The sequence below is a fragment of the Struthio camelus genome, chromosome 32 (genome assembly GCF_040807025.1).
Source record: "Struthio camelus isolate bStrCam1 chromosome 32, bStrCam1.hap1, whole genome shotgun sequence".
Lineage (NCBI taxonomy): Eukaryota > Metazoa > Chordata > Aves > Struthioniformes > Struthionidae > Struthio > Struthio camelus.
The window spans coordinates 611,950-625,049 of NC_090973.1; the positions used below are offsets into that span (position 1 = coordinate 611,950).

A 13,100-nucleotide genomic window follows, 5' to 3' on the forward strand; every position below is an offset into this window, starting at 1 on the left:
GGGGCTGCTGCGGGCCGCCAGGCTCCTCCAAGGGCCCTGGAGGAGCCGCTCCGGGGGCGCGAGGCGCCGGAAGAGCCGCCCCGGGGCTGCTGCGGGCCGCCAGGCTCCTCCAAGGGCCCTGGAGGAGCCGCTCCGGGGGCGCGAGGCTCCCAGAGGGACCAGGGAAGGGGCCGCTCCGGGGGCAGAAGGCTCCCGGAGGGGCCCCGGAGGAACCACCCTGGGGGCACCGCGCTGCCGGAGGAGGCGGGGAAGGCGGGTGACGGCGTTTTGGGGGGAAACGGCTGTTCTTCCGCCGCGCCGCGCGCGCGTCCCCACCCCAATAAAGCATGTCTCGCTCCACTCGACTCCCCGGAACGGGTTTATCGATGGGAAATCCCGCCGGCAACCGGGACGACGGGGTGGGCGGCGGGCGGATAGCAAAGCTGGCCACCCGTGGGGCGCCTCCGGCCCTGCTCTCTCCCCGCCTTCCGGCACAGAGCGGGTGTCGTGCCCCGTGGCGGGGAGGCAAAGTCCTGTTTCGGGAGGAAAAAGGGGGTTAATGTTTATTCGCGCAGCGGGGACACGGCGAAGGGGCGGGGGCTGCTGGTCCTCCGCGGGGACGCTCCCCACGGCACCGGGCCCGGCCTCCGTGGGGCTCCCCTTCTCCCAGGCCTGGCGGAGACGGACCGAGCTGCTCCAGCAGCCGAGCTTGGCACCCTCTGGCCCTCGCGAGTCCGCGGGGGGAAAAGCGGGAGCGGGAGGAGCTGGCGCCGCTCGCTTGGCCGGGGCCAGCTCGTCTCGCCGTCTCTCCCTCCCTCCCTCCTCGGCGGCGGCTTCCTCCCGAGGCAGCTGCGGCTTTTCAGGGACTTTGTTGTGAAGCCAAGCGGCGGCATGAGTCACGGGGGAGGCCGGGAGCCCCGCGGCTGGGCTTGGCGCCGTGACAGGAGGGCGGGCAGAGCCGCCACGTGCTGCCCCGGCCAGATGAACCGCCTTTCAGCCGGGGCCGGGCCGCGCTTTACCTGCTTCCTTCAGGCAACCGGGCTGCTCTAGCCCCATCCTCGCGGCGGCAGGTGAGCGACCTGGACGCAGCAGGACCCCGCGGGGCGGCGGGGCTCCATCCCGGCAGGGAGGCAGCGATGCCGGGCGGCGGGAGCCCAGCTCCGTCACCGCAGCCCTGGCGCCTCCTGCGGGGCAGCAGGAACATGGCCGGGGTGGGGGGAGTGGAGGAAGGAAGGAGCTGGTTCTGGGTTTGGGGATGGGGAGATGGGGGGGGGGGGCCTTCCCTCATGCTACAAAATGGCCGCCGCTCCCCTTCCCCACACGGAAAAAGGCGGGAAAGCGCTGAGGCGGCGGCGGTCGCCTCACGCGCGCGCGCGCAAGCGCGGGGGGGCGGGGCCAACGGCCGCTTTCGCGCCTCTTTCCTCCCCCCCCCTTCCTCAGCCAATCAGAGTGGAGGGAAGCGCGGAGTCTGCCTAGCAACAGCGGCCGCGCGGGCACCGGGCGGGGAGGGAGGGGCGGGGCCAACGGCCGCGGCACGCGCCGGGCGGGAGGGGGGGCGGGGCCAACAGCCGCTTTCGCGCCTCTCCCGCACTCCTCAGCCAATCAGAGCGGCGGGAAGCGCGAAGTCTGCCTAGCAACAGCGGCGGCGCACGCGCCGGGCGGGAGGGGGGCGGGGCCAACAGCCGCTTTCGCGCCTCTCCCGCACTCCTCAGCCAATCAGAGCGGCGGGAAGCGCGGAGTCTGCCTAGCAACAGCGGCGCCTCCTCAGCGCGTGGCGCCTCCTGTCAGCGAGGCGCGAGGGAGGCGATGGCGGCGGCTGCTCCCGCCGGATGAGGGGGGAAGAGGCAAGATGGAGCCCTCGGCGCTCTCCCTCATCCGCCAGGACCCCGGGCGCGGGTTATGAAACCCGTCGGCCATTGCTGTCACCTTCAAGGGCGATGGTGGCAGCGCCGAGGTGACCGCGGGGGACGGCCGCCCGCCCGCCAGGAGCCGTGAGGCGTCACGGAGAGGTAATGGCGGCGGCGCCGCCGAGGTGACCGCGGGGGACGGCTGCCCGCCAGGAGCCGTGAGGCGTCGCGGAGAGGTAATGGCGGCGGCGGCGCCGAGGTGACCACAGGGGACGGCCGCCCGCTAGGAGCCGTGAGGCGTGGCGGAGAGGTAATGGCGGCGGCGGCGCCGAGGTGACCGCGGGGGACGGCCGCCCGCCAGGAGCCGTGAGGCGTGGCGGAGAGGTAATGGCGGCGGCGGCGCCGAGGTGACCGCGGGGGACGGCCGCCCGCCAGGAGCCGTGAGGCGTCGCGGAGAGGTAATGGCGGCGGCGGCGCCGAGGTGACCGCGGGGGACGGCCGCCCGCCAGGAGCCGTGAGGCGTCGCGGAGAGGTAATGGCGGCGGCGGCGCCGAGGTGACCGCGGGGGACGGCCGCCCGCCAGGAGCCGTGAGGCGTGGCGGAGAGGTAACGGCGGCGGCGCCGAGGCTGCTTCATCCCTCGTCTCCCTCAGGCCGGCGGCGGCCGCCGCTCCGCTCGGCCAGGTTTGCTCCGGGCGAGCCGCGCTAACGGCTGCGCTTCCCCCGCCCTCCGCACAGGCAGGCCGAGAGCGGCGGCTTGCGGCAGAGGGGCTCCGGCCCCACGGCGTCCCCATCCTCGCCGCGGCGGGTGCAGACGCGGCCCCGCCGGCGGCCCCGCAGGACCCAGGCGTCCGGGGAGACTCCCGGCTTTTCCCCGGCGGCCGTTGATGGCTCCCGCTCCAAGTGGCGCCAACGAGGTGAGCGGGTGGCGGAGGGGGCTGAGCAGACCGGGACTCCCAGCATGCCCTGGGGCAGGCACGGGCCATGGTGGGGCTCCCAGTGTGCCCTGGGGCAGGGGCCATGGTGGGGCTCCCAGTGTGCTCTGGGGCACGGGCCATGGTGGGGCTCCCAGTGTGCCCTGGGGTCAGCAGGGTTCATGGCTGGACTCCCAGCGTGCCCTGGGGCAGGCAGAGCCCATGACCACACTCCCAGCATGCCCTGGGGCAGGCAGAGCCCATGACCATACTCCCAGCATGCCCTGGGGCCAGATAGGTCCATGACCACGCTCCCAGCATGCCCTGGGGCAGGCAGGGCCCATGACCACACTCCCAGCATGCCCTGGGGCAGGCAGGGCCCATGGCCATGCTCCCAGCATGCCCTGGGGCCGGCAGGGCCGTTGGCCTCACTCCCAGCATGCCCCGCGCCGCAGGCGCCCCCCCGCCGCCCCCCCCGCGCCGCGGCCAGGCTCCCGGCGCCCCTCGCGGCCCGCCAGCCCCGCCCCCCCCAGGCGCGCACGTCACGGCGCCTCGGCGGCCAATGGCAGCGCCCCCCGCGCCGGGGTCAGAGGTGGCGCCGCGGCGGCCATTTTACCTGCGCGAAGGCGGCGGAGGAGGCGGGGGGGGGGGCGGGGCGGCGGCGGGAAAAGCGCGCGCGAGGCGGGGCGGGAGGGGGGGGAAAACCGTTACCCGCGAGCGCGCGCTCGGCGCGGCGGCCAATCAGCGCCCGCCGCGCGCGCCCCCCCCACCGAGCCCCGCAGCGACCAATCAGCGCCCGCCCCGCGCGAGAGCGCGCGCGCGTGTGTGTCAGGGGAGGGGGGGGCTGTGCGTGTGCGCGTGGTGTGTGTGTGTGTGTTGTGTGTGTGGGGGGGGGGGAGGAGAATCGTCCAATCAGAGCGGGCGGCGCGCGCCCTGCGCCGGGCACCCCGCGCGCGCCGGCGGCCCAATCAGCGCCGCGCTCCTACCAACCCCCCCCCCCCGCCGCCCAACCCTCCGCGCCCGCCCCGCTCCGTCTCCCCCCCCCCCTCCTCCCCGCGTGCGCGCGCGCGCGCGGGGCAGCGCGGCGCGCGCGCGCGCCCGCCCGCGCGCCCCGGGCGCCAATCAGCGCCCGCGCCGCCGCCGTCCCTCGCGCCGCCGCCTCCTCCTCCTCCTCCTCCTCCTCCTCCTCCTCGCTCGCCCCCCCCCTTCCCGCACGCGCCGCCGCCTCCTCCCCCCCCTCCCCCGCCCGCGCCGCCCCCCCCCCCGGTCCGGGGCGCCCCCCCCCCCACTCCTTCCCTTTCCGCCGCCGCCGCCGCCGCCATGGACCCGAGCAACTGGAGCAGCTTCATCTTCCAGGTACCCCCCCCCCGCCGCCCCGCCCCGCCCCGCCCTGGGCGCGCGCCGCGGGGGGGGGGCAGAGAGGGAGCGCGCGGGGGGGGGGGCAGCGCCGCTGCCCGCCCCGCCCCTCGCGGCTCCCGCGGGAGGGGGGGAGGGAGCGCGCGCGCGCGCGCGGGGGGCGGGGCGGGGCCGTCGGGCGCGCGCGGCCGTTAGGACCGTTCGGGGGGGGGGAAGAGGAGGAGGAGGAGGAGGGGGGGGCTCACGCCTCGGCCTCCCCCCCCCCCCCGGCCCCAACCCCGTCCGCCTGGGCCGCCATCATGGCCCCGCGCCTCGACGCCCGCAGAGCCACGCGCAGAACCCGCTGCAGGTCGGGGCCGAGCTGCCGTCGCGCTTCTTCGCCGCCCAGGGCTGCGCCCAGAGCCCCTTCCAGGTGAGCGGGGCGGCGGCGGCGGCGGGGGGTCAACGGGGGGGCGGCCGCCGCCGCCGCTAACAGCGCCCGCCGCCTCGCAGGCCGCCGCCGCCCCGCCGCCGCCGCCGCCGCCGCCCGCCACCCCGGCCGAGGCGCTGCAGGTGGACCTGCTGCCCGTGCTGGCCGCCGCCCAGGAGACCGCCGCCGCCGCCGTGGTGGCCGCCCCCGCCGCCCCCGCCGCCTCCACGGTGGACACGGCCGCCCTCAAGCAGCAGCAGCAGCAGGCGGCGGCGGCGGCGGGGCCCGAAACGGCCGCCCCCGGCGGCGGGGCGCAAGGCGCCGCCCCGGCGGCTCCGGCCCCGCCGGCCGCCCCCGCTCAGGCGCCGGCCGCGGCCGCCCTGCCGCCCGCCGGCGAGGCCCAGAAGAAGTCCAAGAGCAAAGGGCCCTACATCTGCTCGCTGTGCGCCAAGGAGTTCAAGAACGGCTACAACCTGCGGCGCCACGAGGCCATCCACACCGGGGCCAAGGCGGCCCGCGCCAGCCCCGCCGCCATGAAGATGCCCACCATGGTGCCGCTGAGCCTGCTGAGCGTCTCGGCCCTGGGGGGCGGCGGCGGGGGGACGCCGGGGCCCGAGGGCGGGGTGACGGGCGCGGGGCAGGGGCTGGTGACCACCACGGCCTCGGGCAAACGCATCCGCAAGAACCACGCGTGCGAGATGTGCGGCAAGGCCTTCCGCGACGTCTACCACCTCAACCGCCACAAGCTGTCGCACTCGGACGAGAAGCCCTACCAGTGCCCCGTGTGCCAGCAGCGCTTCAAGCGCAAGGACCGCATGAGCTACCACGTGCGCTCGCACGACGGCGCCGTGCACAAGCCCTACATCTGCAGCCACTGCGGCAAGAGCTTCTCGCGGTAGGGACCCCCGGCGGGCCGGGCGGGCGGGCGAGGGCCGCGCGGCCCCGGCCCTGACCCTCGCCCCCCCCGCTCGCGCAGGCCCGACCACCTCAACAGCCACGTGCGGCAGGTGCATTCGACAGAGCGGCCCTTCAAATGCGAGGTACGGCCCCCTCCCCGCTTCCCCCCCCCCCCCCAGCGCAGCGGTGGGGGAGCGGAGGAGCCCCCCGCCGCCCGCGCCGTGCGAGCCAGCCGCTGTCTCCCCGCAGACGTGCGAGGCCGCCTTCGCCACCAAGGACCGGCTGCGGGCCCACACGGTGCGCCACGAGGAGAAGGTGCCGTGCCACGTGTGCGGGAAGATGCTGAGCGCCGCCTACATCTCCGACCACATGAAGGTGCACAGCCAGGGCCCCAACCACGTCTGCGAGCTCTGCAACAAAGGTAGCCGCGCCGCGGGGCGCCGTGGGGCGCGCGCCGGCCGCCGCTCAAAGGGCTGGCGGGGCAGGAGGAGCGACGGGGCCGCGGGGCGCCGCGAGGCTCCCCCCGGCGCCGTGGGGCGCCGGTTGTGGGGGTCGAGGTGGGACTCGGCGCGCCGCGGGGCGCCGTGAGGTCCCCCGGCGCCGTGGGGCGCCGGTTGTGGGGGTCGAGGTGGGACTCGGCGCGCCGCGGGGCGCCGCGAGACTCCCCCCGGCGCCGTGGGGCGCCGGCTCTGGGGGCCGAGGCGGGACTGAGCATGCCGCGGGGCGCCGCGAGGCCCCCTCCGGCGCCGTGGGGCGCTGGCTCGCGGGTCAGGATGAGGCCGCCTGGCTCTGTGGTGCTGGCTCTGTGGGGCGCTGCCCCATATCCCACGTAGGGCTCCCTTCGCCGTGGGGCGCTGCCCCCCATCGCGCATATGGTTCTGGCTCTGTGGGGCGCTGCCCCCCCGTAGGGCTCCGCCCCCCCATAGGGCTCCTCTCGCTGTGGGGCACCGCCCCCCCATAGGGCTCCGCTCGCCATGGGGTGCCGCCCCCCATAAGGCTCTGCCCCATAAGGCTCCGCCCCCCCATAGGGCTCAGCTCACCATGGGGTGCCGCCCCCCATAAGGCTCTGCCCCCCATAGGGCTCCTCTTGCCATGGGGTGCCGCCCCCCCATAAGGCTCCACCCCCTATAGGGCTCAGCTCACCATGGGGTGCCGCCCCCCATAAGGCTCCACCCCCCCATAGGGCTCCGCTCGCCATGGGGTGCTGCCCCCCATAAGGCTCCGCCCCCCATAGGGCTCCCCTTGCCATGGGGTGCTGCCCCCCCATAGGGCTCCGCCCCCCATAGGGCTCCCCTTGCCATGGGGTGCTGCCCCCCCATAGGGCTCCGCCCCCCATAGGGCTCCGCTCGCCATGGGGTGCCGCCCCCCCATAGGGCTCCACCCCCCATAGGGCTCCCCTTGCCATGGGGTGCAGCCCCCCCATAAGGCTCCGCCCCCCCATAGGGCTCTGCTTGCCATGGGGTGCTGCCCCCCCATAGGGCTCCGCCCCCCATAGGGCTCCGCTCGCCATGGGGTGCCGCCCCCCCATGAGGCTCCGCCCCCCATAGGGCTCCGCTCGCCATGGGGTGCCGCCCCCCCATAAGGCTCCGCCCCCCATTGGGCTCCGCTCACCATGGGGTGCCGCCCCCATGAGGCTCCACCCCCCATAGGGCTCCCCTCGCGATGGGGTGCTGCCCCCCATGAGGCTCCGCCCCCCCATAGGGCTCCGCCCCCTGTAGGGCTGTTGTCACTGTAGAGTGCTGCCCCCATAGGCTCCACCCCATAGGGCTTCTCTTGTTGTGGGGCTCCGCCCCCCATATAGTGCTGCTCCTCCCATAGAGCTCATCTTGCTGTGGGGCTCCACCCCCTTGTAAGGCTCCGCCCCCCACAGGGCTCCACCCCCATAGGCTTGCTCTTACTGTGGGGCTCTGCCCCCCACAGGGCTCCACCCCCCACAGGGCTCCACCCCCATAGGATTGCTCTTACTGTGGGGCTCCACCCCCACAGGACTCCACCCCCATAGGATTCCTCTCAGTGAGGCTCTGCCCCCCACAGGGCTCCACCCCCCATAGCATTTTTCTTCCTGTGGGGCTCCACCCCCCACAGGGCTCCACCCCCCATAGGATTCCTCTCACTGTGAGGCTCCGCCCCCCCACAGGGCTCCACCCCCCACAGGGCTCCACCCCCATAGGCTTGTTCTTACTGTGGGGCTCCACCCCCACAGGGCTCCACCCCCCACAGGGCTCCACCCCCATAGGATTGCTCTCACTGAGGCTCCACCCCCCATAAGGCTCCACCCCCCACAGGACTCCACCCCCCATAGAATTGCTCTGGCTGTGGGGCTCCACCTCCCACAGGGCTCCACCCCCATAGGCTTGCTCTTACTGTGGGGCTCCGCCCCCCACAGGGCTCCACCCCCCACAGGGCTCCACCCCCATAGGATTGCTCTTACTGTGGGGCTCCACCCCCACAGGGCTCCACCCCCCACAGGACTCCACCCCCCATAGAATTGCTCTGGCTGTGGGGCTCCACCTCCCACAGGGCTCCACCCCCATAGGCTTGCTCTTACTGTGGGGCTCCGCCCCCCACAGGGCTCCACCCCCCACAGGGCTCCACCCCCATAGGATTGCTCTCTGAGGCTCCACCCCCCACAGGGCTCCACCCCCCATAGCATTTTTCTTCCTGTGGGGCTCCACCCCCCACAGGGCTCCACCCCCCATAGGATTCCTCTCACTGTGAGGCTCCACCCCCATGAGGCTCCACCCCCCACAGGGCTCCACCCCCATAGGAGTGCTCTCACTGAGGCTCCAACCCCCATAAGGCTCCACCCCCCACAGGGCTCCACCCCCATAGGCTTGTTCTTACTGTGGGGCTCCACCCCCACAGGGCTCCACCCCCCCCAGGGCTCCACCCCCATAGGATTCTTCTCAGTGAGGTTCCGCCCCCCACAGGGCTCCACCCCCATAGGATTGCTCTGGCTGTGGGGCTCCACCCCCCCACAGGGCTCCACCCCCATAGGCTTGCTCTTATTGTGGGGCTCCGCCCCCCACAGGGCTCCACCCCCCACAGGACTCCCCTCGCCGTGGGGCCTCCCCCCGCCCACCCGCCCCCCCCCCCCGCAGCCCCGGGGCGCGAGACGGTGGCGCTGAGCCCGCCTTTGTCCCCCAGGCTTCACCACGGCGGCGTACCTGCGGGTGCACGCCGTCAAGGACCACGGAGTGGCGGCCCCCCGCCCGGAGCGCTTCCTGTGCAAGCTGTGCGGCGTGCACTGCAAGACCCCCGCCCAGCTGGCCGGGCACCTGCAGACCCACGGCGGCCCCCCGCCCCCCGCCGGCCCCGCGCCCCCCGACGGCCCCCCGCTCCGCTGACGCCCCCCACAGGCAAGGCCCGCGCGCGCCCCCTTCTTCCTTCTCCTCCCTGTTCTCCGTCCCCCGCTCTGCTGCTGGGTCTCCAGGGACCCAGGCGTCCGGGGCGGCACCCAGAGCCAGCAGGGGCCCAGGCGTCCGGGGCGGCACCCAGAGCCAGGAGGGGCCCAGGCGTCCGGGGCGGCACCCAGAGCCAGGAGGGGCCCAGGCGTCCGGGGACACTGAGCACCCGGGGCTGCCTTGCACCCAGAGCCAGGAGGGGCCCAGGCGTCCGGGGATACCGAGCACCCGGGGCTGCCTTGTACCCAGAGCCAGGAGGGGCCCAGGCGTCCGGGGATACCGAGCACCCGGGGCTGCCTTGTACCCAGAGCCAGCAGGGGCCCAGGCGTCCGGGGATACCGAGCACCCGGGGCTGCCTTGTACCCAGAGCCAGGAGGGGCCCAGGCGTCCGGGGCGGCACCCAGAGCCAGCAGGGGCCCAGGCGTCCGGGGACACCGAGCACCCGGGGCTGCCTTGTACCCAGAGCCAGGAGGGGCCCAGGCGTCCGGGGCGGCACCCAGAGCCAGGAGGGACCCAGGCGTCCGGGGCAGCACCCAGAGCCAGGAGGGGCCCAGGCGTCCGGGGCGGCACCCAGAGCCAGGAGGGGCCCAGGCGTCCGGGGCGGCACCCAGAGCCAGCAGGGACCTAGGCGTCCGGGGACACCGAGCACCCAGGGCTGCCTTGCACCCAGAGCCAGGAGGGGCCCAGGCGTCCGGGGACACTGAGCACCCGGGGCTGCGTTGCGCCCAGAGCCAGGAGGGGCCCAGGCGTCCGGGGACACCGAGCACCCGGGGCTGCCTTGCGCCCAGAGCCAGGAGGGGCCCAGGCGTCCGGGGCGGCGCCCAGAGCCAGCAGGCCCAGGCACGTGCGGCGCAGCCAGCGTGCGAGACACGAGCCTCGTGCAAGGCGTCCGGGGCGGCGTGCGAGGCGGGGCGCGGCGCGGGCCGTGGGCGTCGTGCGAGGCGGCGCGGCTGCTGCGCCAAGATCACGAGGCCTCGTGCGAGGCGGCGTGTGACTCGCGTGGGGCGCCCCGGCCGTCGTGCGAGGCGTGGGTGGCGCGCGAGCCGCTGCGGCTGTTGCGCGAGGGGCCCGTGCACGACACGGTCTCTCTCCCCGCGGGTCCGGGCGAGGCGTGCGGGCCGGCGTGCGAGCCCTCGTGCGAGCAGCGCACCCGTGTGCAGGCAGCCGCGTGACGCTGTCTTTCCCTGTGCGTTCGGGTGAGCTGCGCGGGGCGGGCCAGTCCTCGTGCGCCCCCTCGTGCGAGCTGTCTTGTGAGCCATGCGCGAGCCCTCGTGCGCCCCCTCGTGCGAGCTGCGTGCTCGCCCTTTCATGAGCTCTGCGTGCGGCCTCACGTGAACCCTCGTGCGAGCAGTGTGTCCACCGCGTGAGCACTTGTGCGAGCCCGTGTGCGCCTTCGCGCGTGTTGCGCGCGCTCCGTGCGCGCTTTCACACGAGCTGCGTGCCCGCCCTCGTGCGAGCTGTGCCCTCATGCGGACCCTTGTGCGAGCCGCGTGCATGCTCCCGCACACACCCTCGTGCGAGCTCTGCGTGTGCCTTCGTGTGAGCCCTCGTGCGGGCGCTCCCGTGCGCCCTGTGGACGCGCCGCATGTGCCCTCGTGTGAGCTGTGCACGCGCCTCCGCGTGAGCCCTCGTGCGAGTCGTGCGCACGTGCCCTCACGCAAGCTGGGGCTGCGGCCCCCTGTGCGCGCACGCGTGAGACGTGCACGCGTCTGCCTCCGTACGAGCCCTCGTGCGAGCTGTGCGCGCTCTCGTGCGAGCCCTCGCGTGCGCCGGGCACGCGTGCCCTTGTGCAAGCCCTCATGCGAGCTGTGGACGTGCCCCCACGTGCCCCCTGGCGTGCCCGTGCGAGCTCTCGTGCAAGCCGTGCATGCGTGCCCTCGTGCGAACTGTTGCGCGAGCCATGCACGTGTCTCCGTGCGCGCGTGCCCTTGCAGGAGCTGCGGACGTGCCCCCGTGCGAGCCATGCACGTGTCTCTGTGCGAGCCATGTGCCGCTGCGTGTACCCTTGTGCGAGCCCTCGTGCGAGCCGTGCACGTGTGCCCTCGTGCGAGCTGTGCATGCACCCCCATGGCGCCGCAGGCGCCCCTCCGTGCGAGCCCTCGTGCGAGCCCTCGTGTGAGCCGTGCACCCGCGCCCTCCTGTGAGCCCTCGTTTTAGCTGTTCGTAACGCCCTCGCGTGAGGTGTCGTGCAGCTCTGTGAGGCCTCGTGCAAGCTGTGCACTGGTGCCCTCGTGCGAGGCCTTGTGCGTGTCGTGCACATGCACCCTTGTGCGAGCCCTTGTACGCTCCGTGCACACGTGTCCTTGTGCAAGCTGTGAGCCGTCTTGTTAGCTGTGCGCACGCGCCCTCGCACGAGCCCTCGTGCAAGCTGGGCACCTGCACGCTCGTGCGAGCCCTCGTGCGAACTGCACCTGCAGCCTCGTGCGAGCCCTTGTGCAAAGTGCACCTGCACGCTTGTGCGAGCCGTGCACAGGCGCCCTCCTGTGAGCCCTCCTGCGAGCTGGGCACCTGCACCCTTGTGCGAGGCCTCGTGCAAGCTGGGCACTGAACCCTTATGTGAGCCCTCGTGCGAGCCCTTGTGTGAGCCGGGCACACGTGCCCCCCTGCGAGCCCTCGTGCGAACTGCACCTGCACACTCGTGCAAGCCCTCGTGTGAGCCGTGCACCCGCACTCTCATGCGAGCCCTCGTGCGAGCTGTGCATGCATGCCCTCGTGTGAGCCCTCGTGCAAGCCATGCACCCGCAGTCTCATGCGAGCCCTCGTGCGAACTGTGCATGCATGCCCTCGTGTGAGCCCTCGTGCGAGCCGTGCACCCGCAGTCTCGTGCGAGCCCTCGTGCGAGCTGTGCATGCATGCCCTCATGTGAGCCCTTGTGCGAGCCCTTGTGCGAGCCATGCACCCGCAGTCTCGTGTGAGCCCTCGTGCGAGCTGTGCACCTGCACTCTCGTGTGAGCCCTCGTGCGAGCTGTGCACCTGCACTCTCGTGTGAGCCCTCGTGCGAGCTGTGCACCCGCACTCTCGTGTGAGCCCTCGTGCGAGCCATGCACCCGCAGTCTAGTGCAAGCCCTCGTGCAAACTGTGCACCCACGCTCTCGTGAGCCCTCGTGCGAACTGCAGCTGCACGCTCGTGCAAGCCTTCGTGCGAGCCGTGCACACGCGCCTTCGAACGAGCCCTCGTGCGAGCCGTGCACCCGCAGTCTCGTGCGAGCCCTCGTGCGAGCTGTGCACCCACGCCCTCGTGCAAGCCCTCGTGCGAGCCCTCGTGCGAGCCGTGCACCTGCACTCTTGTGCAAGCCCTCGTGCGAGCCGTGCACCCGCACTCTCGTGCGAGCCCTCGTGCGAGCTGTGCACCCCCGCCCTCGTGCGAGCCGGGCACCCGTGCCCTCGTGCGAGCCCTGGCGCGAGCCGGGCGCCCCCCCCGCGCGTGGGCGGCCTCATGACGCCGCTCTCTCCCCGCAGGTTCGGGCGAGCCGTGCCCGCTGGCGCCCGCCGGGCCCCCGGTGTCGGCCGTGACGGTGCTGCCCCTGGAGGGGGCCCCGGGGGCGGCGCCGCCCCTCCCCACGCAGCCCTGGTGATGCCGCGGCGGCCGCCGCCCCCCCCCCCACCCGCGGGCTCCCCCGCCCCCCACTCCGCGCGGGTGGGGGGCTTCCCCCCCCCCCTTTCTCCCCACCCCTCGTGTTCGTGCTCCCGTAGCGCCCCGCCCGGCCGCATGGAGCCGGGGCCGCGCGCGGGGTTTGTATTGTACCGAGCGACGCCGCCGGCCGACAAACACAATAAACCCACGGCGCCACGAGCCGACACGCGTGGGGCCGCGCCGCTCGGCGCATGCGCCGGGGGGGGGGACGCGCATGCGCGGGTAGGGGCAGCGGACCGTGCCGCGGGGTGGGAGCGGGCGGCGCGCATGCGCGGGGCGGGCGTCAGGTGGAGGGGGCGGCTGCCGCGCATGCGTGGGGTGGCGGTACGTGGAGGGTTTGGGCGGCGCGCATGCGCGGGGAGGGGGAAGTGGGCGGGGCGGCGCCACGTGGTCGGAGGGGCGGAGCGCATGCGCGGGGCGGGCGGCACGTGGTCGGAGCGGGCGGAGCGCATGCGCAGGTCGGGCGGACATTGGTAGGCGCGGCTGCCGCGCAGGCGCGGGGCGGGCGGCACGTGGTCGGAGCGGGCGGGGCGCATGCGCGGGGCCGCTGGCACGTGGTAGGGGGTGGCACGTGGTCGGAGCGGGCGGGGCGCATGCGCGGGGCGGGCGGCACGTGGTCGGAGCGGGCGGAGCGCATGCGCGGGGCGGGCGGCACGTGGTC

The 13,100-nt window shown here is 74.5% G+C and overlaps 1 protein-coding gene and 1 long non-coding RNA gene across 4 annotated transcripts; one reads left to right on the forward strand and one right to left on the reverse strand.

Annotated features, from left to right (window-relative positions):
• Window positions 1-316: 316 nt before the first annotated feature.
• LOC138063615 (uncharacterized) lies at window positions 317-1,958 on the reverse strand. Its single transcript, XR_011137116.1, has 2 exons — window positions 999-1,958; window positions 317-512 (listed from the first exon to the last, which is right to left on the reverse strand). It is a non-coding gene; the product is annotated as an uncharacterized lncRNA (long non-coding RNA).
• A 611-nt stretch (window positions 1,959-2,569) lies between these two features.
• Window positions 2,570-12,600, forward strand: MAZ (MYC associated zinc finger protein). 3 transcript variants are annotated; one of them, XM_068923236.1, is made up of 7 exons: window positions 2,570-2,742; window positions 4,421-4,507; window positions 4,588-5,399; window positions 5,481-5,544; window positions 5,651-5,822; window positions 8,549-8,760; window positions 12,265-12,397. In XM_068923236.1, exons 1-6 carry the CDS (start codon window positions 2,713-2,715, stop codon window positions 8,746-8,748), a joined length of 1,365 nt encoding a protein of 454 aa, XP_068779337.1. In that variant the 5' UTR covers window positions 2,570-2,712; the 3' UTR covers window positions 8,749-8,760; window positions 12,265-12,397. The 3 variants fall into 3 exon arrangements, with proteins under 3 accessions (XP_068779337.1, XP_068779336.1, XP_068779338.1); XM_068923235.1 differs by lacking the exon at window positions 2,570-2,742 and adding an exon at window positions 3,994-4,095; XM_068923237.1 differs by lacking the exons at window positions 2,570-2,742; window positions 8,549-8,760 and adding an exon at window positions 3,994-4,095 and having other exon boundaries at window positions 12,265-12,600.
• The last annotated feature ends 500 nt before the right edge of the window (window positions 12,601-13,100 follow it).

Coding starts and splice junctions, on each gene's coding strand:
- MAZ (XM_068923235.1), top strand. CDS start 4,060: ATGGACCCGAGCAACTGGAGCAGCTTCATCTTCCAG. Junction 4,508..4,587: donor GCGCCCAGAGCCCCTTCCAG/GTGAGCGGGGCG, acceptor GCCGCCTCGCAG/GCCGCCGCCGCCCCGCCGCC. Junction 5,823..8,548: donor CTGCGAGCTCTGCAACAAAG/GTAGCCGCGCCG, acceptor TTTGTCCCCCAG/GCTTCACCACGGCGGCGTAC.